The 22,355-nt window shown below is 41.5% G+C and overlaps 1 protein-coding gene across 1 annotated transcript in view; it reads left to right on the forward strand.

Moving 5' to 3' along the window:
* Window positions 1-13,614: 13,614 nt before the first annotated feature.
* REL (REL proto-oncogene, NF-kB subunit) overlaps window positions 13,615-22,355 on the forward strand; it is a 32,269-nt gene continuing 23,528 nt past the window's right edge. The window contains exons 1-2 of the mRNA XM_075088165.1: window positions 13,615-13,850; window positions 19,075-19,217. Of these exons, the coding sequence (XP_074944266.1) occupies window positions 13,844-13,850; window positions 19,075-19,217 (150 nt within the window). The 5' untranslated portion in view covers window positions 13,615-13,843. The remainder of the gene's footprint in view (window positions 13,851-19,074; window positions 19,218-22,355) is intronic.

Below are 22,355 nucleotides of genomic sequence, written 5' to 3' on the forward strand. Positions count from 1 at the left end.
TTGTCGGCTTGTTTTTCCTCTTATTTCTTTGATACCCAATTTATGTTTTATGTACGGCCTTTTCTGCTACTCAAGCAGAAGGGCAAAAACCTGTTGTGAGGAATGCAACAGAGGTTTCTAATAACTAAGTGAAAGAATCAATAGCTGGTTTAAGTTATACATTTTCTGTTCTCCTAAAAGAGGCATGTGTTAGACTGTCAGGAAACTGAAAGTTGGTCCTGCTTCTGAATTGTATATACGAAACTAGAAGTCTTTATTTCTTGCAAGATTTGTAGCTGGTCATTACATTCACTTCTGTTTTTGTCTAGATGGCCTAGCATATGTTAAGTTTCACCACTCATTTTGAGTGTTTTTACATGTCTTTACCAATACTGTACCTTTTCTGCTATGTAGGATTACAGCTGTTAGTAGAGTCTGTAAAGCAACCCAGTGTAGGTTTTGTTCATTGCATTTAGAAAAAAAAAAATCTGATCTGTCAAATCATGAGCAATAGGAAGATCATGGATGCAGTATTTTCTGTATAGCAATTCTCTGCAGTAATTTACTTAAGAAAATCAAATGGGCCGAAAATATACCTCTGGGAGTCGCATTTTGAGGAAAATGACTATGTTGCAAACAGCTAAGCACTAGTGATGAGAAGGCAAGGGAATCCCCTGTTTCTCTTCCCCTGTTCGCCCACTAAATAAATCACTGGGTTACACCAAATGGTAAGTTGCGTAAGTGCAGAGATGTTTACTTTTCTGTAATCAGGGCAAATATTTGGTATGTGCCTGTAAAATTATAAATGTTTACTAAATTGTATTCCTCTTACAGAAATAAGTCATGAACAGTGTTGTTAATTTTCTCTCCCATCCTTAGGCGTTGTGACTTCAAGTGGGGAAAATTCAGTAAGGGTGATATCTCAATTTTCTTCAGAGTGTGCTTATTTAAAGTTGTTTTCAGTTCACCTTTCAGTAACAAGCAAGCTGAGATGGATTGGCCAGAAGCCCAACTATGGAGCTCAGATAGAGGTTCGTGTGTTCAGACTCAAATCTTGAATGTGTTCCACCTTAAAGGTCATCCCTGATTTCAGTGGCTGTGATGTCAGTGGGGAAACCCTGCTGCACTTTTGTTTGGCCGTGTGTGAAGGTCTAAAAACGTCAAATAAAAGCAAAGCAGCTACTCTAAAGTTTAAGGCTTCAGTATAGAAATGAACCACAGGTTCTTAGTGACTCCTAAGTAAGACTGCATTATTTCATGAGTTCCTGCTTGTATGTGAACTTGGGTGTCTTGGTCACTATTTCTTTTGTTTATATTGTTTTGTTTTTTAACTACTTATTAATGAGAGCTTTTGTTGAGAAACATGGGATGATCTTGTATTTAAGTAATAGATGCCCCTAACACCACTGTTTAAGATGAATTCTTATCTGAAATAATGGGACAGAGGATGAACCAGGGTGTCCACCAAAAAGTTCCTTATTTGTATTGAGTTTTGGTACTATTGTGTACTTTTCTTTCAAGGCTTTCCCTGACACTGTGTAAAATTTTTTCAACACTTAATAATTCTTTACAACACTTCCAAGAAGCTCTTTAAAATCTCTGCTTTAACAGATGAGGAATTAAAGGCACAGAGATTAACAATTTATGAAGGGTCAGAGAGAAATTCTGTGGCAATACCAGAAACTGAAGCCAACTTCCCTGAAGGTGTGAGATTGTGTTGTTTGACCCTTTTTCTTCAGTTATGTTGTCCAAGCTTGTAACGGGGATTCCCAGTATATATTTGTTACTGCATCTGCCTAAGGACTGTTGTAACTATCTCTAGAGACTATAAGTAAAACCAACTGCTGATTTTTAATCCACTGCATGTGTGATAGCCAGCTATCTTTCATGTTGCTTTTTTTTATAAGCTTGTAGATTAAATGTTTTCTTTCAGACCTTGATTACCTTCTTAAGAAGGAAAAAAATTAATCACAAATTTATTTCCTGCTTGTTTCTGGTTCTCCACAAAAAAGCCTCGCAAAGAATTCTAGCCCAATGCGCAGTACCACAGGACTGTCAGATCCAAGTTAACACCTTACTAAGTGCTGATGGGTAAGTTCTTATATTTTTACCATTGAAGGGGTGGGTGAGGTTGGTAAGGGGGAATCCCAGTAATTCCTGATAGTAGAATTGTGGAAAGAAAATAGTGATATATTTTCTATGGAGTTACTACTAGTTGCTACAGAAAATGAGTGGATACTAAGTGTATGTCCTTTAAAAACATTAAAAAAAAAAAAAAGGAAAAAGGCAAAAATACCAGTTCTAACTGTCCAAACTGTAGGTGGCTTTTTACGTAATCTTCATCAAGATTCTTGATTAGACACTCAGCTAGAGATGCCTTTTTCTGCTGCTGAGCAGTTGCTGCAGCATCTAACCAGAGCTTCTATGTGAAAGATGAATGTAGATCTTAAATGATTGAGTAAATCTTTGCAGAAGTACTATGCCAACTGTTATGAAAAATCGGATAGCCCATGATACCATTTCAGCGTAGGAAGCTTCATGCTTAAGGTTGTGCGTTAAAGGCATAATGGCCTTAAGTATCACAGAATAATGTTGAAATGCATGAATTGCAGAGGCTCTGTCTCTCAGTGAAATGTGACTCCCTCAGATGTGTAAGTACTGCAAGACTGAGCAGCACAGGACCTTGACGTTGCCATGGGTTTGCTTCCAACTCCCAGTCATGGTATCAGACTTCTATTATCGTGCATTTTAGGTCCAAAGTCATCCCCCTTTAGATTCACTGTTAAAAAGTACTCTTGGTTTGGGCAGAAGCCAAATCCTTTTATTTAGGAAAGTGTGTAGCTACTGAGTCAAGTCGGTTGAATTACGAATGTTACATATGTGAACTGTTATATTGCTATATCTTTCTGAATGAATGATAGAGTTTACAGCAAGTTGCTGGTAGCCATCTCCCTTACAATACTTAAATGAATGTTATGTTTGCAGGGCTGTGTCTTTTTATCACTCAGACAAAATTCCTGTAAACCCAAGTGGAAGCTTTGCCTGTAAGAGAGGTACATGATTGCGTTCTTGACTCTTAACTGTACTGTATTGATATGAATGTAATATTGCATGGCCCCAAATTTAATAAACTTATTCCTGTAATCAAAGCTGGTTCAGTGCAGTGAACAAGCACAATGAGCATGCCTCCAGCACCTAAGAATGTGCTATTGCTTAGTGAGTTGCTTAAAGCCCCTCAAATAAAGGTGGAAGAAACCTTCAGTTAATGGAAGTTGACATATTCCTCCTTTCCAGCTTTAGGAGTGTGAATCTTCCTCGATTTCCTGAATAGAGCTGTTGATCAGTGTCTGCAGCTTGAGCATGTTATGAGGAAAGATGGAGACGCTCTTGTAAAGGGCGCCACAGAGAATTCTGGCTCCCTTCCATCTTACCGAGACAGAACAGGAATTTATGAAGATACCAAACTTCTGTTCATAAAGCGCTGATATGCACACTGCGTTAGAAAGCTCTGGGTTGGAAGGCAGCCAGTATCTTTTGCAAAAGTTAAGAATTGTGGGTTAGAGGCTTATGAGGGGGAGAATGTTGCAGAAGAAAGAACTGGACAGGACTGCTGGAGAATAAAGAGGCTACAGTCACTATCAAGGGGAGGGGAAAAAACAAACCCACTTTAGTCTGTTAAGCAGTAGCTACTTTGCTGTTTGTTTTCATATACCATAATTGGTTTGATTTTTTTCTTTTAAATCACTTTAGGAGGTTCTTCCCGCCACCTTCATCCCCGGCACGCTTGAGTCCTCCTTTTCTGGCTGGAGACTTGTGCTTCATCAGTTGAATGGTGAATCAACTGTCTGTATATAGCTAAGGAGCCAAATGCTCTGTTAAAGGGAGCAAAAACAGCATTACATTTATTTACTCCTGGTTTTTGTTATTTCAAATTAATTACAGGGATGCTTATGAGGCAGGGTTGTTGACCACACAAATATAAGTTGTTCATAATACATATAGTCTGGGAGAAACTGTAATTGCTATGCTAAAGATAATTTATTCTGTGGTTCCATTCAGCTATATATTTAATTTAATTTTTCCATTCTTCTTCTAGGGGCACTAGTAAGCATTATTCCAAGTAGGGATAGTAATGATGAGACAGTAATTGTCTGAGTAAATTATCCAAGCGGCCTTCTTTTTTTCGCTTCCTACATTTCTGGTGTCCTCTGGCATCAGAACAGAAGTATATGTTAGTCCTAGGCTGCATAAATGAAAAGTTCTGTCTACATTACAATTAAAAACATGCTAGGTCACATGGTTTTCACTTGACGAGTTACAGCAGTGCTGTTTTGCAAATAAGGTTTTAACTGTGTTGTAAGTGTGAAGTCCTGAACTGACCAAGTCTGGAGTAACTGGGTCACCTGCCAGAGTGTTTTGTGACGTTGGTCATGGGAATATTTGGAGAAGCAAAAGTGCTATAGTTGCATAGCTGTACCAGTATTTATGTTGACATTGGAGCTTAAAGATGTGTATTCAGGAAGCAGAAACAATACCATGTGTAACTAAGATATGTGAGAGGAACGGAAAGTCTAGTTTTAAAAAATCCAGCCACTAAAAGACATGGATTGTTGAAGAAACATTGCAATTCTTTCAGGTTTACTTCTTAATTTTTGTACCCTGAGAGCTGCCTGCTCTTGGAGAAAGAGAAGTAGCAGCAGCAGCATAACCCCAAAAAGAAATCAATGTACCACTGGCTGAATCGCTGTGAAACAAAAGAATAGTTCCTGGCCTGTAGAACCAATTGCTAAGTACATGACAGAGTAAACACAATATATACTTGTGAAGTAGAGAGGCTGTATAACAATATGTAGACAGTGTTGCATGTAGTTGCCTAAATATGTAAAACCATGGAGTTGCTATGCAGCCAAGGAGCTGTAGTCTTAGACCACCCTGTTGTGCTGTGGAAGCAGGATGATCAATCCCCCAAAATGGCCCCAAAGCCCTAGCAGTCTAAAAATAGAGTAAGAGAACAGGTGAAGGTGGCACAACAGGGTAGCACCAGTAATTTAAAAGACAGTGATAAGTTTGCTGACAGATCCTGTCTGTAAAGAAAGCTGGAATTAAAGCTTTTCTTGCAGTAAGAGCTTCCTCTTGGGACCTACGGTCTCACTTGGTAGGCCAAATAAGTTTGAAAGACTTGCATCAGTAAAAGTGTCCAGAAGTGAATCAGGTCTCAGTACCAATTTCTGAATTGCGACAGTCTCTTGAGATTGGTCTACACTCATCTATAAACATAATGAATATTAATTAAATGTAGTAGTTGTACTTTAGGCAAGTCTCTCTACTGTGTTTGTCCCCTGGAATCAGCCAGTTAAAGAATGCGCTTCTTACCAGACTACACAGCATCCATACTACTGGGAAAACAGATTTGGTAGCTTGCTTATTGAACCATGAGTCTCCACTCTCTCAAAAGCCTTGAAGTGGTATTAAATCTGTTTACTCATTGGTTTTTGCTCTTACAGGGTAAGAGAAGCTGGTACCAAACTGAAACAGCTGTGTTAATTTTTTTTTTTAAAAATAACAAACTTTATGTAGACCTATAGGTCTGTCTTTTTTGTTGGATTCTTTTTTTTTTTAAAGCAAATTATTAGGTAGATTCGCAGAAATACTTTGCAAACTCAAGTGGGAACTTAGGTCTCAGTTTACTTTCTGTTATGCAGATCAGTATGCAGTTTCCTTTTAATGGAAACTCCTGGAAAAGGCACAGTCATCTATCTTTGCCTACTTTTTCTTGGAGATGAGAGCTCAAGATACTTCAGAGACTAAAGCTGTCAGCTTTATGCATGAAGATCTTTGCCCTCTTGTGCTAGAAGCAGCACAAAACCGCACAAGTATGACAAGCAGTTAGGAGCAGATGTAGTGAGTTTTACTGGGAAGGCAGTAGTTTGCATGCCCTTTTAAGAAGTCATTGTAGTGACCACGAGGGGGCATTTTATCAAGACACCGCAAAACCAACTGTATTACTCGTGATCAGTGGGGGAGTGGCATCGAGGCCCTTAAAGGACAGACAAACTGTTGTGACAGCCAGGAGAAAGGCTAGTAGAACAGTAATAAGGCACTCCGTTCCAAATTCCGCCCCCCCCCCCCCCCCCCCGAGCTTTTACTGTTCTGATACTGGAACCTGTAATGCTTATTTGCTAATTGCTGAGGCTAGTGCAATTGAAAATTTTAGATAGCAGTTATTGGTCTTAGCCTTTGAAACAGGTAATTCAACTGGTTGATTCTTAGCATGGCTGACTTTGTTTGCACCCCGGGGTCTCACTGGATACTAATGACAAGTGGAGCTAGGACATTGGTGGCTTTACTATATACTACTCATCTTTTCTATATCTGCATCTTAACTGAAAACTGGAAAGGTTCCTTATCTTTTTTTATATTCAACTATATGACATTGCCCTTCTAGCCAACTCTATGCCTTGGTCTAATTAATCCGTCTTGCCACTGACTCATTTCTGTAACTTCTTTCTTGGGTTAGACCTTCTCCTTCCTCTAGTTCCTGCATTTACTTGCCAGAAGCAGCTTGTGGTGGCAATTCTCCCTTTGTGTCTGTGTTGTCTCCATTCAACAGGCTATGTGTCTAGATCTGTTTCCTCCGCTGCACAGGACAAAGAATCCAATCAGCTCCTTTCTCAGTGCAACAGATGTCCTGAAGAATTCTTTTTCCTGGCCCATTGTTCCTTTTAATAAAAAATAAAAGTCAGAAGAATGATATTTATGTTCTTTACTTGCATAGAGGAAAGTACTTTTTCCAGGCATCTGAAAATGTTCTGAGTCTCATGGTGGGTGACACACTTACTTATACCTAAGGCACAATATTTCAGCCTGAGAACCCACAGGATGTCATTTGGATTTTATCTATTTTCAGCAATATAAGTTCATAATTCATCAAATGTGTAGTGGTTAACCTCTCATATAACAAAACATTGATTACAAAAAGGGTGTCAAACTTTCCCCAAATGTCCTAAAAGCAAAACTGACAAGTCACACAGTGACTGACAAATGAACAAGACTATGAAATAGCAAACCCCATCACTCTTATGTGTGAGAAGGCAAGGGGTTTCAACCTTGTAATTAAAGAAGCTGAGACTAATGATTGTAACATTACTAGAATGTTGGCCTTTTTACTAAATCTAACTTATTTTATTGCAGCATACTAGTAAATTGGATGTATATGCACACACAAAGTCCAAACAGACACTGTAGAGACTAACTGTTCAAGCAGGGTAAAGCAGCGGTGTGTTGATTGTGGCTTACTCGCAACTATTGATGTAAGACTTCGCATGGTGAGGTGGCACTATGACATGCAGCCCCAGGCAATCTGTATGAAGGGCTAATGCAGCTCCAGATAAGATGAGTAGCTGGCCAGTTTACAAGTTGTAGGTATGCTTTGCATATGTAGGAGGACTTTATGCATAAACTGGTTCCAAAGGTGTTACGTGTTTATGTTCAGCCTGAAGAGTGGTGTAATCTTGGTGTGATTCCTGGGTGTAATCCTTTAACCATACAAGTCAGAACTACAATTGTAAAAGTCATTGCACTAGAGACTTAAAAATAAGGTATAAGACTTCAAATGAAAAGGAGATATATCTGGTGGGCTAGTGCTGAAAGAATGTACTTTTTTTGCTCTTTATTATTGGCTGCAGATATGGTCTTAGGAGACTCTTAAAGCTCAAGGTGATGTTAAGTAGCCTAAACTCCTTGCAAGCCCTGAGGAAAAAGGGGAAGTCTTGTAATAAAAACCTGGATGAGCGATTGTTATCCTCTGTAGGTGGATCCAGTGCATAATGGCTGTCTGGTATGTGCTGGGGTTTTGGGGAGCGGGAGAATTAATATGAGCATGCGTTGCCTATTTTCCTCAGTATGTAGTTTTTGTGTTACAACTGAGGTACTCTAATAGCTTGCTCTTGCCAAAGGGATGATTCCCATCCTTCCTTCTGCCTCCCTATTTTTTTTTTGTGGCTGTAGCTAAAGCAATTCTATTGCTTCCTTTTGTACCAGAAATAGTGATCTGGCTTGGAGGATGAATTTATTAGAAAAATTTTTCCGGGCAGAAGAAAGTTGTTTCCTGTGTATTTAACTCCTTAGGGCCAGCCTGAGCTCATCTCTTCCCTGAGTCCTCTCACTACAGCATTACTGGCACTCAGCACTACTCTCACTACAGGACTACTATCAGATGAATCTCGACTGTGGTATAAAGTAGTTTGCAGTTTGTCCATTTCAGAAGTCACTAGATCAGCTTCACTGTAATATGAGGCTTTTATGTAGTGCAAGGGAAAAAGAAAACACTCCTCAATTTTGTTTTCCTTTGCCTGCCAACAAATGTGATTTTTTTTTTTCCTCTATTAAAATAATGCAGCAACTTCTGAACTGTGGTATGTGTTTGTAGCACTGGGATGAGGAGAAGGGAATAGGAAACACTTGAGAGCGCTGGGGGAGAAGGTGCCTGAGAACTTCTGCTCTGAAAACTAACTCTGGGAGGGTATGGCTGTGAATTAGAAATTTCAGATAGATTTATCGATTTCCCAAGATAAAAATACAGTGTTATGCTATATAATTCCATGAAGCTGGCACTCTGAGGAAGCAGGTACTTCTGCCCAAATCTGTCTTCCAGAAACTTGTTCCAGCCTTGGTGCTGCCATATTTCTTGCTGCTGGCACAGTCATTTCTGTGATTGTACACAGAACTGGCTCAGTAAAAACTGAACCAGCAGAAAAACAATCTTTTTTTGTTTCACCCAGGTTACTTCTAAGCAAGCTCCCGTCTTGCCAAAGGAGTGCTTGCAATAGTGTAAGAACACACGTGAGTTGCCTGGAGGTAAGGACAGAAAGAAGGGAGACTGCCTTCTACTGACACTGCCACTGTCTAAAGTGTTCATGGAACTGACATTTCATTGTGCTCGGCACTTTCACATAATAAGCAGCTCATCCTCTGAAGAAGTTGCATCGTGAATAAATGAGGTAGAAGTGTGGGAGCAAAGAAGTATCTTCCCTGATTTCTCTTGGGGAAGTTGAGGCTCAGAGAATTAAACAGTTGCCTAAGAGTAGAAAGGCTGACTTGCCAAGAGCCAAATTCCAGTCTCCTGAATCATAGCCTTGTGCCTTATCCACAAGACCAACCTTCTGTATTAGTATTTCCTTTCCCTCCACCCTGTTTTGAGAGGAAGCACAGTAGCATTGTTCTATGGCAAACAGGCTCAAAACATGATACAGGAAAGTTTGAGCAGAATGGCTTGAACAACCTTTGAGTTTATCATTAATCTGGAAGCCATGACTTTTCTTGGAATGGCTTCTGCATTAGACCCTTCCTTACAACCAATAATTCTCAAAAGGCCTGACACCGTTTAAATAAGAGGCCTTTGAGATTTAAAAAAAACCAAACCAAACCATACTTCAAACAACAAAAGGTTTCTTAAGGCAGAGAGGATTGAAAATAACTAATTGGGAGTGTGTGAGGCTTCAGATACAGTGAGCAAGAAAACAGGGCTTCTAACTTTTTTCCATAAAGAGAGAAGGGAATGATTATTTTATTTTTATTTATTCCCAGTATGATGTACCTTATTAGGAGTGCCATACTCTTTTTTCTTTTTTTTTTTTTTAAAAAAAAAAGCTACTTTAGTGCCCTCTTGGCTGCTTAACCAGGCCAGTGACAAGTGGCTCATCTTTGATCTAAGTCAGATAGCTGGGAACAGGAAATAAAGACTTAACAGCTTGCCAATGCAGCTTTTGCATCACAGCAGGCTTCAGCAGACTTTATTGGGCAATGCCTGTGCTAAGCACCACTAAAGAGCCATCATCATAGGCTTGACAAATATCACGTCAAACGTTCAATCCTTTGCTGTAGGAAGTTTAGGTGGTGGTTTTCCCCCCCCCACACACACTCTTTACCCTTTTCTCCTCTTGCTTGCCCCATGGCATTCTCTGCCAGAGCAGGAAGCTTAATTCCTTATAGCAACCTAGGTGTTAACTGTGTTAGTGCGGTGGCCAGTGAAGAGCAGAAGGGAGGACCTGTCTTTGACCTTGTTAAGTGGAGAAAAATGGGATCTTAAATGAGTGGCTTGAACTGGAAGATAGGAAGTGAAGCGCTGGATCAAACTGGTCTAAGAATTCTAGTATCTCGCCTCTGGCTGTAGCCAAAGTCAGCTGACAAAAATAAGTGATGCACCTGGCTTTTGTTATGCAATGCTAGAGGAGGGGAATTCCGTCCTGCTTTTTGCCAAGATCTGCATATGCCCGAAGTTATGACATGTTCTTACACTTCATGTCAGTTGACCGGGTTTCTGTAACTTGCAGTGCTATACTGCAATTCTCTAGCTTGCATCACTCTCATGGGATAATCCCTTTGCCATAGATTTGTATCACAGCAGAAGAAAATTGCACACAGGGTAGTCGCAGGAATAGAGGGATCTATCTATATGCTTGCATGACTTTGAGTAAGGCCCCTTTAATTTGTTTAGGTTTTTGTCCTTTACTTGGGAAGGCTTCTCAGTTTCTGTAGAATTTTCCCCAAGTTTAGGAACATGAATGTATTATAAAACAGCAATGCTGGGCTGAGACTAAATGATCGTTTTGGCCCACTATTGTGGTCTTCTGTGGACATCAGCTTATGGCTCCTGTTGGGGAGAGGAAAAACTGTCAAGAAAATGTCTCCGCACACACTGTCCCTGTTTCAGGACCTTTGTTCAAGGACTTCTAGCTCTAGTCTCCATGTATTCAGATGATGGGAGTGTATAGATCTTGTACACTGAAACACTTCATATGGTTAGTTTTCTTCTAATTTTATGATAGGTTGTTTTCATTTTAGGGAAAGGGTAGGGATAGAGTTAAAGCTTTTTGGGATGCTATAAGAAGTGCAACCCACTTATCTGTGTCTTAAAAATTATATAAAAAAGCAGTCTGTATCATGGGCACTGGCATGTATGTGAGATACTGCCTCAATTTCTAGCCCACAGCCTTAAGGATTATCTTTGAGTAGCCTGTTCCTGCAAGCCCTAAGAGTTAGAGTTCAAAAGAGCCAGGGAAAACTAGGGAAAGTTTATTGATGTTTTAGTCACAACATGATATTTGTATTGCCTGGAATATTGCCTTTAATTTCACATCAGTTTAGACTGTATACCCTACAATAACACTTTCCTTCTGAAGAAATTAGTAGAGACTTCTGTTTTGAGCCACAGAGTTTCCCAGGTGCCTTGGTCTGTGTGTATTCTGTAGCATCATGTGCTAGAGAAGTATGTGGGAACCAGGGATATAACCTGTATTTAGGGAAGCACCTGAATTCATTCTTCCTGAAAGGCTGCAGTTCACTATCTGAGATTTTGCAAACCAGCCTGAAGATAAGAAAGGAAAAGTGTTTAGTCGCTTCATATGCTGGTACCGACAGCTTGCTTTACATCCAAAAACCAAGCCTCATATGTACACTCCAGCTCATGGGTAATAACCTCCCAGGACCTTTCCAGCTTCAGCTAGCTGAGAGGCATAACAACCCCTTTCCCTTTTATAGTCCTGTCCAGATCACTCCTGTGACCTACAGAGTTGCCTTCAAATTGGGAGCATTTCTCTGGTTGTTCAATCTTGGTGAATGAAGGCTGGCCAAAACTGTTGTGCCACAGCCAGGTGATCAATTAAAGAACTGAAGTAGCTTCTAATATTAGATGTTCATGAGCTAAATGTGTTTGGATGCAGGTGGCTGGGATAGAGACGCCTGGGTTGTGTGTTTTCCTATTTGATACCTTGATGCCTCTTTCACCATAGAGCAGCACAAGCAACGAGATGCTGAGCTCTGAGCACCCTCCGTGCCATCCTGTTGGCCTCTCCGAACACCATTGCTGAAAATGCAAGAGAAGAGCATCCACCCTCACCTCAACCCTCATCTACCACCTTGAAGAATGGTTTTGTATGAGGTCTCTTTGTCGGTGCGTGCTTTTTTGGGGTTGTGTGTGAATGTGTAGGTAAAGCCTAAGTTTGGTTTAGAATATTAGAACTGCTTTCCTGCTTTATTTTACATCACCAATTATAGGGAATCCAAGAAATCCCTGAAGACATGAAGATCTAGTCCTAATTTCTCATAGTTTTAGGGCACTACTGCTTTGTACCTTTCATGGTTTGTTTTTTTTTTTTTTGCGGGAAACGAAATGAGAAAGCATGTTCTTCTGGCAAGAAACTAACCCACAAGCATGGAATTATTTCAGCATAATATCTAAATATAATAACATAGCTGTTCTTCCCTTTGATCTTCTAGAGCTAATGTCGTGAACACTTTGATTATCCTGTGTGCCCCCTAGCCCCCTAGGATTCTTCTGTTCTGATTTCAGTTATGCATTTGACAGGGGTGCAACGATCTGACTGTATGATGAACTGTGAATCTTAAATAAGGGAAGTTTTGCTTGCTGGGATGGAGAAAGATGATTTCCATTTATAGGAAATACGACGATGGACAAAATTGAGGTTATAAAGAAAAGTCCTGTTTAGTTGAGATGAACTACAGAGCAGGAAGAATAACAAGCATTGGGCAGTCTCTTCTGCTTAACTACCTGGGCTAGCATATGGGTTTGCAGATTATAGAACAGCGTTTTCTGCCATGGTTCATATCTACGCACTCCACTAACCTTTGCTTTAAAAAAGGATAGTGAGAAAAAGTAACACAAAACTAACAGTTATGTACATTGCTTAAGTGCTCTTTGAGGCCGCTCTTGTTGTTTTATTAATATTTCCTTTTCAAGAATACTAACTCATTTAAGTGCATTTTCACATGTGACAGTGTGTTGCATTACCAGAGTAAAGATTTAAGGAAAACAATTTAAGTCTTGTTGATAACTAATGCAGTCTTGTACCACAGCGAGGTCTGGGCTTGATGTTCCTTTGTGTTCTTTTCCCATACAGCTGTTTTTAACCCCTGCCTAGATACGGTTGTTCCTTATGGAACATTCCCCCTAATCCAAGTTTGGGCCTGTGGGGTTGTTCCCCACCTGATTTAGCTCTGTCCCTGACAGGACTTTATCTAGCTGCGTCAGGGCCAGGATGTGAGCTGGGTCTCTGATTTAGACTTGGAATGCTCTGAAAGTTAGGTAGGTTTTGACTGTTGTGACTGAATCAGCTTGTGATGCGTTTTTCATTACCTTCAATATCAGTCTAGCCCTAGTACGTATAGTTTTCTGTCATTGTTGGCTGTGTGTGCCCACCAGGCCCCACGCAACAGAGTAACCCAGGGTTAACAGGAGAGCTTGGTCTCTAGGGGTTTGCAGAGAAGGAGAGGGGGGTGTTGGGGTGATGTAGGGGTGCTGCAAAGGCAGATGCCTTCTGGATGCTGAAAGATCCTGAAGAGGAGGGTGAGGGGTATGGGCTAGCCTAACCTCTCCTGTGCTCTGAAATACTAATCGAATTTAACCTTTTGTTTTTGTTTTTACGTCTGGCTACCGGGGGGTGGGGGGGGGTGGCGGAGGCTACGCTCCTTCGCGGCGGGGAGGGGGTGGCTTTTCCCCTCAGGGGGGAGCATCCTGCCTCCCCTGCAGTTTCCCTCCTCCTCACCGGGACGGGGGGCGGGACGCGGATTTGGGCCGCCGCCGGGCTGCGGGCGGGGCCGGGCTGCGGGCGGGGCGCCGCGGGGGCGGGAACCGGGGCCGGGGGGCGACTACACGCACGTCCGCCGCCCGGGAAATTCCCCCTGAAAAGGGGCGGCCTGCGGGGCGCGGCGCGGCAGCGCAGCCAGCCGGGGCCGGGAGGGGAGTCGGGGCCCCGTCGTCCCTCCGAAGCGGCGTTCCTCCTTCCCCTCAGAGGTGTGCGCCGCGGCGGCGGCGAGAGGGCCTGAGCGGCTGCGCGGAGCTGTCAGCATGGCCGGTAAGCGGCGGGACGGGCCCCACGGGGGGCGGGGGGGGAGGCGGCCCTGGGTAGCCCCGGGCCTGCTCCCGGCGCGATGGGGAAGGCGAAACCCCCTCGGCCCTTTCCTCCCGGCGTCGGTCCCTTTCGTTTTTCAAACGCGTCGCTGAAGTAGCGGTCGCTGCGTTGGGGCAAGCGCTGCGAGGGGTGGTTTGCTTCTGCCCTTCCACTATCGCCCTCTTGGCCGAAGCCCCATGGCAGCCAGGGCTGGGGGAGCAACACCACGGGCTTTTACCCGTCACCCCAGCATCTGCTTTAGGCATGAAATCCGCGTCCGCGTAGCTCGTGAAGCAGGCTTACGGAAAAAGGTAACGAAGAAATATCGCAGGGTTGTTGGGATGAGTTGTGACAAGATCGCATAAGGCTGTTATGTTTCAGAAGGTATCTTTTTAAGTCTTGAAACTCTGTCATTGAAACATGAAGGCGCTAAATAAGCACATGGATCTCGTATCTGGGCTAGAGGCATGAATAGAGCACAGGCTCCGTGATGCTCAGTGAGATCCTCTTCACGTAGGAACTTGCCTATGAGAATGCAAATGAATAAGAAAGAGAGATGGCATAATGCAAAGTAACGTAGATAAGGGATGGTGCGTTGAGTAATTACAACAAAAAGCACAATTAAGTTTCTTTAGGCTAAATTAAACCAAATTTGTCATCCTTTCAGAAAGTGGTTTTCTGGTATCTATCTTAGGGTTTAAAAAAAAACCAACCCAAAACTGAAGACTTGACTTGGCAGCATGAATAAGAATAGCATTTCTAAGGAAAGACGCTTTCCAGCCTGAAAACTTTGGGGTGTGTGTTCTGTTACCCCTTCCCAAAGTGTGAACTTTCACTTCTGCCAAATATATATGTGTCCTAACTATCAACAGAGAGACAAAACCACTGAATTTGTACGGAGGCTCCTTTTAAATGTCACATTATATTCCAGAGTGGCAAAACCAAAGCAGGAGAGCGCTTTTTTTTTTTTTCCATGGATTAATATATTTTTCAGCATAATTAGGAACCAGATAAGGAATTTTTTAGTAGGGGAAGTTCATAACTTCCTAGTACTAGCTAGCTTTTGTAGTTTTTTTTCTTTTGGTAGCTCTTCTGTAATGTAATGCAATAGTAAAGAGGAAGTTTGTGAGCAGTTTTGTCTCTCTGTTAGAATCCTTACAGTTTATGGAATCCTAGGTAGATTACTGCTTTCTAAAATAAAAACGTGTTTACACTTTCAGTTATTTTCGATTGAGCTAGAATGTGCTGTAACAAATCTCGAAATTTGAGAGACAAGCAAAGCTCAAAAACATCGTCTCCTTTTGCCTGAGGTTCTTTTTGCAGAACATTAGGAGCATATAGGTTGTCTGCTCTTGCTTTTCAGAAATGGCTTTTGCTGTGGTGGAGGTAGGGTCACCAGTGATCTGTAAGGAGCAGTGACATCAAAGTTGATGGGCAACACCTCTACCGTCTGTGTCTCACTGCAGTCACCTCAGATCATAGGGTTTCGGATGATACTTTCACATCTTCCACAAAGACCCGCAGCTGCTTTGCTTTCAGACGCAGATGTTGCTGGAGAGCCTGTTCACAGGGTGCTCCGAGTTGTGCAAGAAAACTACAAACTGTGCAGTCCCTCCAGAGCCTGCTTCCTTTGAGCAAAGGAACAAGACGAAATGTATGAAACCTCAATCCTGCTGTCGCTCTGCCTGGTGGCAGCATGTCACACTTCCTCCCTGATGGCACAGCCCATGTTAAACTTTAAACCGGCCCGGGTTGCTCATCGTGGAGAGGCCTGATGGCAGTGTTGTTCTGAGTTTTTGGGGTTGTCCTTTTGTTCTTTTTTGCATTGCTCAAAACAGTTTAAAATAAACCAACCCTCAGTTCTTGCATGACTATGAACTGGCTGAACTCTTGGAGCTGTTAGTGCTTTTGTCTGTTTTCCTTGCATATGTAATCAGGACACTTGATCTCCTATATTCTTTTTTAAATTTAGCGTAGTATTCAGGACATTGGGGGGGGGACGACAAACAATTTTACAACAAAAAAGAACAAGAGGCAGGTTGTAATACATAAGGTAATGTTTCTATTGCTAGCATGTGTATAGGCAATTATAATTAATTACGAATGCAAATTAAACTCTTAAGCACTCAGGTGAAGGATTAGCTAGATTTTTGCATTTCTTCCATTTCAAATGCTTTTCTGAGTAGTTGGGGGCAGGCAGGTAATACGAGTAGCCATGTGTTTCTTTTCCAGAATCTGCAAAAGAGAGTTTGTGTTTTGACTTAGCTTATATTTGTTTGACAAACACAGCGAGACATAAAGAGGATGGGTCTTTAGCGACTTGTGTGGGAACTAACAGACCTTTGTGTGTGACTGTAGATGGTGAAATAGTTAAGCCGTGCCACTTCACAGGCACATTGCTGATTTACAGAAATAGGGAACACCGAACAGACCTCCACGTCGCTGCAGCGCGCTGATAATACCTTTAGTTCACACAAATGCTTTTATGTGTTTCCTCTCTGCACAAACCATGATGACACCGATTATCATGGTAGAGATGATAATGTGATTCTTAAATAGAGTGAGAGAGAACCAAGATAAAGTGAAGTTTAATGTTTAATCCCTGGAGGCTGCTGCATCATTGAACTTTACTTTCCCACAAACACACCTGCTGTTCAGTAGTGCGTTTGCCTTCAATGACATTTGTTTCAACCACAGCCCTGTAAAGATCACTGAGCCCAGGGTTTTAAAATAAAGTGCTCTTAATAGGTGAGAAAAAAGTCCTCTTGAGCCAAGTATTAATAGAGCATGAAGGGAAATTATTGGTTAAAGCAGAGAGAGTTAAAGACTTGAAGTGATTGTGTTCTAGAGTAGTTTCAAACAGCAAGGCTCTAGCTAGTTTTGACAAATACATAATATACGTGGGTGTACTGTGTGTCTGGTTAGCAGCTATGTAAGCACGTGCATCTCCGAAGTAAGATGATTAGTAGGCACTTTGCTGCAATTTTGTCATTAAAACTTCTAAAATAGATTTTTAATTTAGTATATGGATATGTGTCTGTGTGTGCGTTACGTAGGAACAGAAAGGTGAGATTCTTTTCTCTCCTCAATTGCACCATGGAAATGGGAGGCGGACTAATTCGCAGCAGATGCTCCTCACTGCTGGCAGAAGTTGTCTCTTGTCTGGTCCACTGGACTGTGCTGATAAATACAATAGCATAAGTAAATTTAAGTATGAAGGTTAAATAGCCAGACACTGGTGTGTGAGCTTGGTTTTGTGAGAAGCTCAGACTTCTGCTCTTTCTTTGAAACCAACTTGGCATCGTTTCTAGGCTTTTTTGTTATCAGTGCCCGTGCCCCCCACCCTTTGTTGGACTTCCTTATTTTCCAGAAGGAGAAAATATGCAAAGCTTATCTAAACGAGGGTTAGATAAAACCTGGGAAGTGTCTAGAAAAGGGACCATGGTCTATTTTTAGAAAATCATTTAGAATCTTGACAGGAGGCAATCAGTTTAGATGTTGCATTTTGATAAACTGTTAAAAAGGAACATAGGAGAGTCCTAAACTGTAGTTCTCAAACGTTTGGCACCAAATACAGCCCGGAACGTATTTTGCCTTTTTAAAAGACATTCAAGATTTGAAAAAGCACGTGTGGTTGGAGACAATTCCAGCATCAGAGCTGCTTTCATGTACCGCCATTCCACAGTTGTCTGTAGGTGTGTTACAGTTGAAATGTGCGTTCAGGTAAGACCAAGATGACATCCCTTCTCTGCTTCTCTTAATGACTTCATCTTTTAGGTTCTAATGATTTCCTGCTTTGAGTATGAACCGCTGTAACACTGGGAATGTTGTGCGATCAACAAATCCTAGGCATAAAGTTCAAGCTTTGTGTTGGCAAGTATGCCTAAATCATTGTAGGTGCAACAAAAGAGAAGCTTTTATTATGGAGTCAAGATTGGAATCCATCTCTGTGCAAAAACTCATATGCTACGGACCTTAGGCTGTATAGACCTTGGGCAAAAGGAAGTAGGGGATCTTTTACCCTTTTAGCATTTCCAATATATTTAATAACTATTTTGCTTTTTACGTGGAAGTCCAAGCATGTTTTTCAGTGCTGTGCCACAGGATGTTGCCTGTCATGTTTGTTTGTGATGCTCAACCTTGCTTGAGTAGGATGCTATTACATGAAGATGACAGAGAGCTCAGTAGACATTTCCATAAGCTATGTTCTTCTGACCATGCAGCATGATGATTCAACCTCTACAATATTTACCTACTCTCTGTTATTTGTTTTTCACATGTCATCCCGCTGTTGTCACTGTTCGATTCATGATCCTGTTTGATGTTCTCAGTAAGATATATTAAATAGCTTCTTACTGTCTGGCAATAAAACATCACTTGAAAAGTATTTACGCTCTTGCTAAGTTAATGTCTTTCTAACCCACCCCCCACCCCCCCATTTAAGAGTTCTGCTCTCTTACTCCTGCCTGTCACTCAAGTTTCCTGAAAACCTCTTTTTGACAACTGCCCAATGCTTTTACTGAGGTCTCATTGTCTGGGGAGACACTGTGGCTAGAAGCTGTCCCTGTGGCAGGTGGGCAGCTCAAGATGTAGATTCAGTACCAGCGATCAAGTATTTTCTGAGCCCACATGATAGTATTCAACCCAGTAGGGGTGTTGTGGGTTTTTTTTTCATATTTTGCATAGTTTCTGCTTCACTATAATGGGAACTAAATCAATCGATTCTGAGGAAATATCTTCACTTTCAGAGGACATTTAAGAGATCATAGGACTGACAGTACCTGTACTTTTGAAAGGACAACCATTCCTAAAAGTGTATTATAATTAAAAATATCAACCATTCCCCAGAATAATGATTTGTTTCCTGTTGTATAAAATCCTCTTTTATTAGATGCATGCTCTCTAATAGCTAAAAGAAGCTAAGTTCTAGTTGAGATGGAGGGGAGGGCGTCCTTTGCTAATTAGTTAGATGGCATTGGTACCTGAGGCTTCATTTAAAATCTGTTCTTTCCCCTCACCCCCCACCTTCAGTGTGTGCATGTACATAAAAAGAAGAGTAGATTGTGTGAGAAGGTAGACCAAGTACAAAGATGGTAATATCAAAGAGTCTAGATTTTCTAATTCTTACAGCTTCTGCTGCTTGTTAAGCTCTGCTGTGTGCTAACATTGCAAATGTCTTGTTTTTAAGGTGGCCCTGAGCCCTACATTGAAATGTTTGAACAACCCAGGCAAAGGGGCATGCGTTTCAGATACAAATGTGAGGGAAGGTCAGCAGGCAGCATTCCAGGAGAACACAGTACCGAAAACAATAAGACGTTCCCGTCCATACAGGTAAATACCGCTTATATCCATGAATTACCATTGCCTGCATTAACATTGTGCTGTGGCTATGCATTGGACTCAGTGCAGTAAATAAAATGCTTTTCATGTCATGTTCTGTTATTCTTTCCTTGGCATGCAAATGTAGTTGCAACAGAGTGGAAAAAAAGAGTTCTTTGCTCCTAGTCATTAAAGACTTTGTTTCAAATTTACAAGAAGAAGAGAAGGCGTAGAGGCAGTTAACAAAGAGCTGGTAGAGAGGGAATTCAGTAAAGTTACTCATTGTCTGGGAATCATTCATTATTAGCTTTTTCTATATGCACATTTGTTCTGGTTTCTTAGTTATGTGACTAGGGTTTGTTTTTACTATTTGGACTGCAGTATAAATTTTGGGAGAGCTTTGAAGGAGTTTGCGTACAAAATTTGAAAAGGCTTTGAAAAGCTGCTGGGCGCAACATGAAAGCAGGCACCTTGTACAAGTGAGCAAAGTAAGAAAGTAACTTGCAGCCAGTGATTCAGTGATTAGGCTCTGCAAAAGAAACTACCATGAAGTGTGTGAAGTCAGAAGGGGATACAGAATTTAAAAATGGGCTGAGAGAGGAGAATTATGTGGTCAGAGCACCTGCAATGAAGACAATTCAGGTGGTTGCATTAGGAATGGGTTGGGAAATCCAGAATAAAGGGATTCAGAGCAGCCCTAGCAGCTATGATCAAAGCAGGGACAAAGATAGAGACAGCAGAGGTGGAATGGAAGCACTTTGGCAGTAGCTTTCCTATGTGGGACAATGGAATGTGTGAGAGACCCTAGTCAGGCAGGGTAAGGTAGAAGAATTTCCCGTCTCCTATTTGAAGTTTAAGTTGCTAGTTTTCCTTGATCTCTTCGATTTGGAGAAGATCTTTCAGAGATGAGGTTAGAAGAGAAAGCCAAATATAAATGGGAATTTATGAGGACTTGCCATCTTGAAGTGCATTACAGTGCCCAGGAACAGAAGCTGTGTATCTGTGTTTGCAATGTGTGCAAATACATTAAAAAAAAAAAAAGTGGAGCCGAAGGTGGAGTCTCTGGAATCACAGCAGAAAAAGAACAGATACAGAGGACATGAACTCTGAAAAATATGGGATGTTTTAGGCTGAGGCATAAAATTTGTATTTTTACTCTATTTAGCTCTAAGTAAGGAGAGGGAGAGTTTGAGACAGATAGTATTGGCAGTCATGTGGAATAGCAGAGTGAGCCTCTACTGTAGAAGCTGGTCTAGCCCTGAAGCCAGAATTACCCAAGGAAAGAAGCAAACAAGAAGGGTCCACCCTTGACTATCACAGTGCTAGATTTGGTTAAGGAATGCAGGAAATGGAGATCTTGCCAGACTTTTTTTTTTGTCAGCACTCTACCAATTGAACAAGGAACTATGTAGGCTGCTGGCAAGAGTAAATGCTTCCAGACTCTCAGCCTAAGGCTGTGTCAGGGCACAAGTTGAACAGGCAGTATAAACCCTTGATTCCTCTTAGCCTGGACAGTGCTGCATATGAAGGCCAGCCAGAACCCAAAAGGGAAGATGGGACATGGTAGGTGACTGTGCAATCCTGGCATAGTTTGTTCTTTTTTTAAAGGTGACTGTTGATGACAGAGCTGATTATTAATGATAGCAGGTGATTTCTAGGTGAATTCCTGCCTCCCTGAAGCCTGTAGGAGGCTTTAGTGCTGATTAGTTTCTAGGGGAGTCCCCTCTAGAGATGGAAACATCAATGAGGATGAGAACAGAGAGGCCAGGAGGAGATTACATTTCGTGATGCGGTTGAGATGAAGAACATCAAGGAGGAACTGGAGAATCAAAAGTGGCTAGGTCAGGCTTCAAGTTCAAGGGACTGGGCATGAAATGAGGGAGAAATGATGTAATAGTTGAAGAAGTTGAAGGAGCCATAGAAGTTTTACTTTGAGGGTAAAAAGTAACGGTGGCTTGTATGAAGGCCAAACTGGAGGCTGAAAAAGCTAACAGATGATGGAAGCTAGAAGAGCAGAGGTCAAGTCAAAGGTTTGAGATGTTGGCTGAAAAGGATATATGATGGATCCTTGGAGTCTCAGGAGGTGGAAAGACAGGGCTGAAGGATGAGAGGAACAGTTACTTTTAGGGCACGGGAAGTGGAGGAGGAGAGCTCGCCTCTGCACAAATATGTGCCTGAGCAAGTCTTGTATTTGCTTTCAAGTTGTTATGCTTCAAACAATTTAGGCCAAACTGCCTCTTTTTTTTTTTTATATATACACTCACCCACACAACCCTCAGTGACTTCACTGGTAGCCATCAGCATGAGGGAAGAGTTTTATGTACCTGTGAAACGTGCATTGAGTTAGGCTGATGACTGTTGTGAAGGCTCTAGTCGGAGCTTCAGAATTTAGTGCCCCCCTTCTTGAATCAAAGATCGAATATTCACCTGAGAATTAATTAAAACAAAACAAAAAACATACTTCATAGGGGATTATGTCATGCTGTATCTGTTAAGATCCTCTTTCACTACGTAGTGTTCCATGCACAGGTAATACCCTTATCCCTGAGGCTTTAGGATTTATTCCCCAAGTTCTTTGGAGCTAGACCTGTCCTTCAGTAAGCATTTGTATGTGGTCACCTATGTAGAGTTTTGTGTCTTTCATTGTAAGGCTAGATAAAATAATGCAATATGTCCCGTTACATTTGGTCTTAGAGCACTACAAGCTGTTTTACTCTTGGGTCTAAGCTTCTGTATTACCTCTGGCCTTTTGCACAGGGATGAATTCAACTTGTATAAAGTACCCTGGTAAGATGGTGAAGCAAGAGATCTCCAGCCTCAACAGAAAAAAAAAAAAAAAAAGGGAAAGGAAGAAAACATTCTTTAGAGCCTTTCAGACTTCCTTCCTATTCATGCAGTAGGGTAGTTTAAGAGAACTGAATGGGTTGAATGTCAAATACTGGCACCAGCGAAATTTTATCGTTACAAATAACCAGCTTCTTTGGCAAAACTCGCAGGTGAAGCATGTTTTACTTTCTGAAATAGATGAGATACTTTTGAAAAAAATGTCACTTTTCAAATATTTTGCCAAGCAGTTGGGTTTTTTTAGCGTAAAATGAACAGAACTGAAATGGAATGAACAAAACTTCTGAATGGTCCTGAAGCAATAAT

This window comes from Phalacrocorax aristotelis, chromosome 3 (genome assembly GCF_949628215.1).
Source record: "Phalacrocorax aristotelis chromosome 3, bGulAri2.1, whole genome shotgun sequence".
Lineage (NCBI taxonomy): Eukaryota > Metazoa > Chordata > Aves > Suliformes > Phalacrocoracidae > Phalacrocorax > Phalacrocorax aristotelis.